Source organism: Malaclemys terrapin, chromosome 1 (assembly GCF_027887155.1).
Source record: "Malaclemys terrapin pileata isolate rMalTer1 chromosome 1, rMalTer1.hap1, whole genome shotgun sequence".
Classification (NCBI taxonomy): Eukaryota; Metazoa; Chordata; order Testudines; family Emydidae; genus Malaclemys; species Malaclemys terrapin.
In genome coordinates this window covers 218,796,809-218,806,053 of record NC_071505.1, presented here as the reverse complement: position 1 = coordinate 218,806,053, position 9,245 = coordinate 218,796,809, and the positions used below count along the sequence as shown (strand labels likewise).

Below are 9,245 nucleotides of genomic sequence, written 5' to 3'. Positions count from 1 at the left end.
CCATCCTTTCTTCTGTGCTGCTGCTGGTGGCAGCTCTGCCTTCAGAGCTGGGCTCCCGGCCAGCAGCCACCAATCTCCGGCTGCGCAGTTCTGAAGTCAGCACCAGCAGCAGTGCAGAAGTAAGGGTAGCGGTACCACAACCCCCCTACAATAACCTTGCGACCCCCCCCCACACACACACACACACCTCCTTTTTGGTTTAGGAGCCCTACAATTACAACACCATGAAATTTCAGATTTAAATAGCTGAAATCATGAAATTTACAATTTTTAAAATTCTATGACCGTGAAATTGACAAAAAAGGACCATGAATTTGGTAGGGCCCTAAATATATCTTAATTAGGGTGACCAGATGTCCTGATTTTATAGGGACAGTCCTGATTTTGGGGTCTTTTTATATAGGCTCCTATTACCCCCACCCCCACCCAAGGTCCCGATTTTTCACATTTACTGTCTGGTCACCCTAATCTTAATAACTTGATTAAGAGCCCAGATAAATTGTTTGCTGATGATGACTGAGCAACTTTAGACATTAATTCTTCTGGGGCCATGATAGAGTCTATTAACATCTTTGTGCACATATTTTGATAACTGCTGTAACTGTTGTGGTTTTTCTTATCTAGCTTTGGTGCATAGATCCTGTGTGAACTGCTCAGTTTGGAGTCTTTACTATTCATTGAATGCATACATCAACCTCTGAGGAAAGAATTCCTGTAAACACATCTATTTTGCTTTAAGTGTAAGTAGCCTATCTCTTGAGCTGTACATTTTCTAAGATTATAATAAATGCTCATTTAGTTGTTCAACACACTTATTTTACTTGTAGGTCATATTATATTTAATCTTTTGCTATGGCATATTCATTCATACATAGGCTGTATCTGTTGTTTAAATCGTGTGTGGTTTTAGTCATTTAGAGCGAAATCCTGAAAAAGTTAATGCATGCCTGGGAGATTCAGAAAACTCATAAGTAACTTAACCACTGCATGTGTGTGTAAAAGGTATGGATATAGAATTTATATGTGGCATGGAACAGTGCACACACATTTTGTAACCATTGTAAAAGGGCTGGAAAAGATTTCGTTTGGAGGTGAGGGTATTAGCCAAACCAGTGCCTTATCCCGAAGTGCAGTATAATGCATACTGGATGAGCACATGACACCATAGGCGTGCGCAGCCCATTTCATTAGGGTGTGCACCCAGGGAGCCCCGCCCTAGCCCTGCCCCTGCCCTAGTCCCACCCCCATCCACTCCCTCCTACTTCCCGCCCCCTGACTTCCCCCCTCAGAACCCCCAGCCCCCCCTGCTTCTTGTCCCCTGAGTTGACTACCTCCTCCTGGGACCCCTGTCCCTAACTGCCCCCCAGGACTCCACCCCCTATCTAAGCCTCCCTGCTCCTTGTCCCCTGACTGCCCCCCTAGGACCCTACCCCCTACCTGTCCCCGGACTGCCCCTACCCTTATCCACACTCCCACCCCCAGACAGACCCCTGGGACTCCCACGCCTATCCAACTGCTCCCCACCCACTGACAGGACCCCCAGAACTCCCAACCCATACAATCCCCCCCGCTCCCTGCCTCCCCCAACCCCTCTCCACACCCCTGCCTCCTGACAGCCCCCCCCAGAACTCCTGACTCATCCAACCCACCCCCAGCTCCTTGTCCCCTGATCACCCCCACCAGAGGACCCCCCCACTAACTGCCCCCCCAGGACCCTCCTTGCTCCCTGTCCCCTGACTGCCCCCACCCCCACCCCTTATCCTGGCCCCGGACCCCTTACCATGAGATGAGGCTCCTAGCCTCCCCTTGGAGCCAAACACTGCCCTGCGGGAGTGCGCAGCCCCAGCCCCCAAAGCGCTGTGCGCACGGCGGCATGGTTCATGGGGAGGGGGGGAGCGTGTCTGACTCCCCGCTGAGCCCCAGGTCCCCAGAGCGCTGCGCATGGCAGCAAGGCTCCAGGGGAGGGGGTAGCATGTCTGCCTCACCGCGGAGCCAAACGCTGCCCGCGGGAGCGCGCAGCCCTGGCCCCCAGAGCGCTGCGCGTGGTGGCAGGGCTCCGGGGGAAGGCAGGGGAGGGACCGGCGGCTTGCTGCGTTCGGCCGGGCGCTCCGGCCTGGGAGTGCGGACCCCGCGGCTTGCCGCGCTGGGAGAGTGGAACCATTTGCCCACCCCTGCATTAGGGTGTGCCTGGGCACACCCGGCACACCCTGTGTGCACGCCTATGCATGACCCTGTAGCTAATTTCACCCTGTGTCTCATGACCAACCATAACAACCAGCAGATTTTCTTCCTATTTCAACACCAAATATTGATCTTTGGAAGACAGGAAGCTAATCAAGGGTAGGTTTATACATCTGCTTTCTCATTGTGTAACTTTTAGTTAGGCAATCTAGTACTTGCTGGATTGGATCTGTATTTGTCGTTATTCAGGATGTAGGATATTTTTGGAAATGAATACTGTTATTTTTTCCATCCCTTTAGTTTTTCAGAATTAAACAAACCTTCTCGTTGTACTAGACCAGGGGTCTGAAGCTCAGTTTACCTTAGGGCCAGTGCCAGTCCTCAAATCCTCCCTGCGGGCCAATAATGTCACTGAAGATGGTGTTCATACCACCTCCCAGCCTGTTTTCCACCCTTTTCCCTTGCTCTCTTGGCCTCATGCCCTGGCTGACTCTGCCCAGCGACTAGTGATACTGCCTCCATGGCTGACTCTGCCTGGCAACTAATGATGCTGCCTCCATGGCTGACTCTGCCCAGCAACTAGTTATGGTACCTCTATCCCTCTCCCCCAGCCAAGGGGAGCTGGAGGGGGGCGGTACCTGCAGCAGACAGCCGGCAGCTTGGCTGCATAGGTCTCAGCTCCGCCTGCAACAGCAGGGATAGGGAACCGCTTGCCGTGAGCTGAGCTCCCCGAGGTGGATGACACGTTGCCGAGTGCAACCCCTGGGAGGGTCCCAGGAGCAGCAGGATGGAGCAACGTTGGGGGAAGGGGCATGTGAATCTCTTCTGCACGCTCCTCTCCCGCCTCCCCCACCACCCTCAGCCAGCAGCCATGAGGGCCGGATGACGGAACTTTTTAAAAAGTTTCCATGGGCTGCAGTGGGGAGGTTCTTGGGCCACAGATGGCCTGCAGGCTGGGACTTTGAGACCCCTGTACTAGACTGTGTGTATTTCTAAACTAAACAATGAGACTGAGGATGTTGTTATGCATACAATTCAACAGATGTAACTGAAAAATGTATCCTGTCAATCTCGCTTCTTTCTAAATATTTTAAAACTTTACTTAAGTAGCATTTTTCATTTTTAATACCAATCATCCAAGATTTACAAAGCTCTTTAAACCCATTCATGCTTGACATTTTGGAGGCAGGTTAGGATGCCAGTAGAGTGTGTCAATCAGCTTGGAAGAAGGTCAGGCTGGGCTGTGGTTCACACTTAGGGAAACATGGCAGACCCCGTAATAAATAATTGATATTAATTTCACTGTAGGCATTGATGTCTGCAAATTCAAAAAGATAACATTGCATTGTTTTCCATTCAGTTCACATTTGGAAGATTTACATCAAGTTCACATGCAGAAAGTGTATCTTTGCATCCATAATGTATCAAAACATTTAGTTTAGTGAAATCTTAAATTCTGCAAAAATAGATAGCTTAAATAGCCCCCTTTCTTTCTTACATCGAGTTCCCTGTGGGTGATTGTCTGGACTTTTAAAACTGTATATTCAATACAGTAAACATCCCCCTTGTGCTGTCTTCTCTCTAATTTCTGTCTGTAACCACTCTTCTGTGTATGTATATTCTGGATGTGTACCAACAGTTTTCCCTGACTTTGAAAATTGTCATGAGTTAAGATCACAAGAGCCTTCAAAGTGGATTCAGCCTGTTATGCTGAGCAGATTTTCAAAGTGAAAACATGGGACTGGCAGTCTGGGAATGTTTATGGATTGTTTTTGGAGGCAGTCAGGGAGGTGTGAAGCAAGGGTTTTGGCAGCTGGGGGATAAAGGACAAAAAGGGCTGCCCACTCCACCTCTTCCTCATATTTTCTATGCTTTTGTTTTCTATTTTTCTCTTTCCTCATTTTTCCTGTGGTCATTTCGCCTCTTTTTCAGCATCCTTCAGTTTTCTCCCCTTTTAACCTTCCCTCACTCTCTCTACCATAATTATTCATTTTAGTAGTAGTATTTGAAATACTGTAGCACCTAGGAGCCTTGGTCATGGACTGGGACCACATTGTGTTAGATGCTGTGCAAAGACAGAACAAAAAATGGTCCCTGCCCCAAAGAGCTTACAATCTAAGTACAAGACAAGAGACAACAAATAGATACAGACAAACAGGGGAGGACAAGGAAGCAATGAGACAGTATTGGTTAGCATGTAGGCAGGTGTCTCAGCGCACCAGCAGCCCTATCTCCCTTTTATTCTTAGTCCTTTATTCTACCCCAGTTCCAGAGGCCCTACCTTAATCCTCTGCTCACCTGTGGTGCAAGGAAGCTGGTCAGACGCATGAATCATACTAGGCAAGCTTAGTAATTACCTGCATATGGCTGCGCAGATCATGTGATCTGCCTGTCAGCTCATCATTCACTGCACTGCCCAGACTTCTGCTCGGAACCTTCATGACTAAGGCAAAGCTGGGTGACATGTGACAGGCCTGGTGATGCTGTATTCCTTAATATGTGAGCACTTAGCCAACCCGTTATCAGTCTCACCTTCTCAGCTGGCCGATGACTTCTTTAGCTGGTCAGAGTCAGAAGGGATATACAAAAACTGTGACAAAACACTATTACTGGTTTAAAAAAAAAATTGACTGGGACAAGCCCTGAAAACAGTGACACAATCACACTAGTTTACAAGGCCAAGTATTCACTTCAGTGAACACTTCATCCAGTCTTAATTTATGCTTATCAAAGTGGAATAATGGAGAAAAGTATTAGGACTGCTGATCTTTTGTACAAATTTGTATATTGTTTCTGTCCCGAGGGCTTTGATTTTTGTCATGGGCATAATGAGAAGGGCATAAGGAAAATCTAAAAACAGTCAAATCACAACAATCTACATCCTGAATGCCCTTTACGTTTTCATTAGGCCATATAACGGCATATGCTGTGAAAACATTATTTGTATAGCACAGTCAGTGTGCCAGGTACTTTATGAAAAATACACAAAAAGGCCTTTGCCCTAAAGAGCTTGTAAAAAGAACAGATAACAGTTTCTAACATAAGAGTTGCTATTCTGAAACCTACTTTACCTTTGTAAAATAAATAAAATATTTACTTGCTATGGGATGTAGAATGTTGGAACTAGTAGGGGAAAGGGCAGAGGAGATGACCTCAGTGGGAGTTTACTGGTCTGGTCCCATTTCTCTCTATTAGCCTCCCAGGATTTAACGTAGCAGCTCCCAATTAAATTTGTTCATCTGTTTACTATTAACAGCTACCCAAAAAAAAACCCAAATGTCAAAAATTATAATCATATATATATATAAAAAATTGTTGGATCCACAACAGCTGCCTGAAAAATCCATTCTGAATTATATACTGGATTAATTCATTTTCCCAGGGCAAATGTGATTTGGTCACACACTCCACACATGTTAGCCACGTGATTTTATCTTTCTGCATAGTCAAGGCCTAAGAGAAGCTTAATATGAAGAAGCAATCAATGCGTATTTCAGTTTTCTGCTGCAAAACACTTTTAATATAAACACTGCAAGCTAGTTTCATACGGGGAGAATGTGAATGCACAGGTTTCCTAAAGCCTTTGTACATTTTATGGTTTTCTCTTGGATGTGCATATGTAATCCCCATTTATGTCAATAACATTTAGACATCCACTGACAGAAAAATGGGCTCCTGGGGTTTTTGTTTTGTTTGCGGGGGGGTGGGGGGGGGCAGGGAGAGGGAAGTGAGATGCAGAACCTGATTTGTTATAATGTAATGGCAAACAGAAATGGGGAAATCATGGCTTTGTCATGGTAAACAAATGCAATAAACAAAAAGGCAACATTCTGGCACTGTTTAATTAAGTGATTTGTTATGATAAATTATATGAAAGATGATATATTTTATAATAAAAATTATTAAAGCTAGTTAAAAGATTTTATATTAGATATTAAGACACCCAAACATTTGGGAATTTATTAAGCCAAATTTGTAAACATTCATGGAAGACTCGTGCTAAGAAAAGGACTGGCTGGGATGACAAAGATTGATTTTAACAAATAAAAATAAGCCACAAATCAAAATCTTCTAAGATGGTCATTGACTTTTGGGTGCCCACCTTCCACTTGTTTGTCTAGATATGCTGACCATCTGCAGCTTCCATTGAGTTCAGTTGGAACTGAGTGCTCAGCAGTTATGAAAAACAGGTCCAAGAGGTCTCAAATGAGGAACCCAAAAGTTGAGGCGTACAAAATCAGTGACGAAACATATAAACTGGATAATAATACACCAGTTCTCTGAAGACTGCATTGACTTCCTATTTGCTTCTTGGTGAAATTCAAGTGGTTGACTTTGATATATAAAGCCCTCAACAGTGTGTGTCCTGGCTGCATGAGAAAAAAGAGTTTTCAATTTGTGTCATTGTAACAATTTTCTCAGCCCGAGCCCTCTTTCTAACAGTATCTAGATTTTAAACACCGGAGGACTCGTGGCTGGGCATTCTCCATAGTGAACACTGAGCTTTGGACCTTGTTTTTCCCAATTGACTAATAGAACCAGAGTCTATTAACATTTAGGATACAGTGCAAAGCCCCTCTGTTGTCTCAAAACTTTGACTGAGCATGTAACTGGCTACATATTCAGCTTATTTTAGTGTCTACTTCTATAATGTATATGCAAATAAGGACATCGGTGGCGCAAGTGAGGTTTTTTGCTCATTTAAGAATAAATTAAATTGTACAATAACAAAGCTTATGAAAGTTTGCAGAACATTAATAAAAATATATGATATAATCATCGTGACCATAGAGAAAGCTATCATTATTACTTTTCTTTCAGGTTTAAAAATGTCTGATAAGAAAATAATTATGAACAGAGCCCATTATATTGAGAAGCTACTCTCTGAAAACAATTTCCAAGATATTGGAAATCACCTTGCAGAACTTGAAGCTGTTGATATGACTATAGAATATCTTCAGGAGACTGATGTTGCCAAAGCTGTGTACAGAGTCCTCCAGAACTGTCCTGCAATAACATTGAAAAAGAAAGCAAAGCATTTATTATCAAAGTGGAAGACACTTTACAAGAATAACTATCTTTCATCGATACAAGGTAAAAAGTCAGTTTCTGAGAGTGTGAAAGAGCACAATGAATATTTCAGTGTGGCTCCACAAGAACAAACTGAGTTTTCTGATGAATTGAATCAGCATGAAATGTTAGATGCTGCTGGCTCTAACAGTTTGCTAACATCACAAAACGTTCCAAAAGATGAAGTGTATAATAAGCCAAAAAGCAGTGTGAATCAACTGGGTCTTTTAGAAGAACAGTGCACTGATAATGAAGACACTAAACCTGCTGGCAGTGAAACAAGCCCACAGCAAGAACATGTGAAGGCCATGAGGTTGAAATGCACAGAACTTATTTATAAAGCCTTGACTGATTCTGCCACAAGCAAAGAGGAAGCCAATAAGCGGCAAGAATTATCCAAAGAAATTGAAGAGCGTATTTTTGCTCTTCATGCTAGAAATGACAAAAAGTACAAAAATTGTATCAGAAGCAAAGTCTCTAACTTGAAGAATCCTAAAAATTTCCACTTAAAACATAACCTATTTTCAGGGACTATGAGTCCAAAGACTTTTGCTGAGATGACAGTGATGGAAATGGCCAATGATGAACTGAAACAACTCAGGGCTTTGTACACAGAATCATCTGTTCAGGAACATCAGCTTCCCCAAGTTATTGATGGCACACAGACCAACAAAATAAAATGTAGGCGCTGTGAAAAATTTGATTGCAGTGTCACTATGATTGCCAGGGGAACTCTCTTCCTTCCCAGTTGGGTGCGAAATGCAAATCCAGATGAACAAATGATGACTTATGTTATTTGTAACGAATGTGGAGAGCAGTGGTACCACAGCAGATGGGTTTGTTTGTGATTATTAATCCTTTAATGAATATCACTTAAAAGTGAAAAACATAAAATAGATATCAGAAGAAAAATGTGTTGGGATTATTTTTAAATTTGTGTTAGATGTTTATAAATCCGTGCTATTGTGCAGACACAGCAAATAATAATTCGTAGGATAATAGCTAAAAGATAATGGTCATAAAATCATTTTGGAAGTTGTTTTGAAATCATTATTTGGCTTTTAAATTTTTAAATTTTATTTTCTGTAAGTATGTAAAATATGCATTGTGTGGTAACATAATTTAGTGGCAAACATATTTGCGTGTTTGTTACAAAGATTTCTTGGTATTTCAAAACAGTTAAGGACTTATTTTCAAAGGTATTGAACACTGTAGTTCTTATTAAAAAAAAAACAAAGAGGAGTCCTTGTGGCACCTTAGAGACTAACAAATTTATTTGGGCATAAGCTTTCGTGGGATATAACCCACTTCATCAGATGCATGGAGTGGAAAATACAGGAGCAGGTATAAATGCATGAAAAGATGGGAGTTGCCTTACCAAGTGTGAGGTCAGTCTAACGAGACAATTCAATTAACAGTAGGATACCAAGGGAGGAAAAATAACTTTTGTAGCGGTAATGAGAGTGGCCCATTTCAAACAGTTGACAAGAAGGTGTGAGTAACAGGAGGGGGAAATTAGTATGGGAGACATTAGGTTTAGGTTTTGTAATGAGCCAATCACTCCCCATCTTTATTCAGGCCTAATGTGATTGTCTTCAGTGAGATTTGTGGATGCTCAACATTTATGAAAATCAGGCCATTAGTACAGTTTAAGCAAATTAATTGCAATGCTGTAATTAACACGTTTTTTCCAGGATGATCACTGAAGAATGTCCGACACAGACCTGCTCTGTAATTAAATGAGAAATCACTTGCAAAAAGAGTCAGATTATTTCTCTAACCAACTTAATCACGTTTAAGTAGAATGATAAGCTACCAAATATAAAAGATACAGGGGAGAATGGTAGCAAATTAAAGCAAAAATGGTCTTGGATGTAAACTGTTTGATAGCTAAGCAAAAAAATGCTTCTTTAAAAGAGATCCCAGATCAGACATAAGTATGACATAGAGCAGTGGTTCTCAAAGCCGGTCCGCCACTTGTTCAGGGAAAGCCC

At 42.7% G+C, this 9,245-nt stretch overlaps 2 protein-coding genes across 2 annotated transcripts in view; both read left to right on the top strand.

Annotated features, from left to right (window-relative positions):
- The first annotated feature begins 652 nt into the window (after positions 1 to 652).
- Positions 653 to 9,190, top strand: TCEANC (transcription elongation factor A N-terminal and central domain containing). Its single transcript, XM_054007512.1, has 2 exons — positions 653 to 740; positions 7,003 to 9,190. Exon 2 carries the CDS (start codon positions 7,011 to 7,013, stop codon positions 8,097 to 8,099), a length of 1,089 nt encoding a protein of 362 aa, XP_053863487.1. The 5' UTR covers positions 653 to 740; positions 7,003 to 7,010; the 3' UTR covers positions 8,100 to 9,190.
- Positions 653 to 9,245, top strand: part of RAB9A (RAB9A, member RAS oncogene family) — a 41,833-nt gene continuing 33,240 nt past the window's right edge. Inside the window, exon 1 of the mRNA XM_054007604.1 lies at positions 653 to 740. The gene's annotated coding sequence lies outside the window, so the exon portion shown is untranslated. The remainder of the gene's footprint in view (positions 741 to 9,245) is intronic.

Coding starts and splice junctions, on each gene's coding strand:
- TCEANC (XM_054007512.1), top strand. CDS start 7,011: ATGTCTGATAAGAAAATAATTATGAACAGAGCCCATTATATTGAGAAG.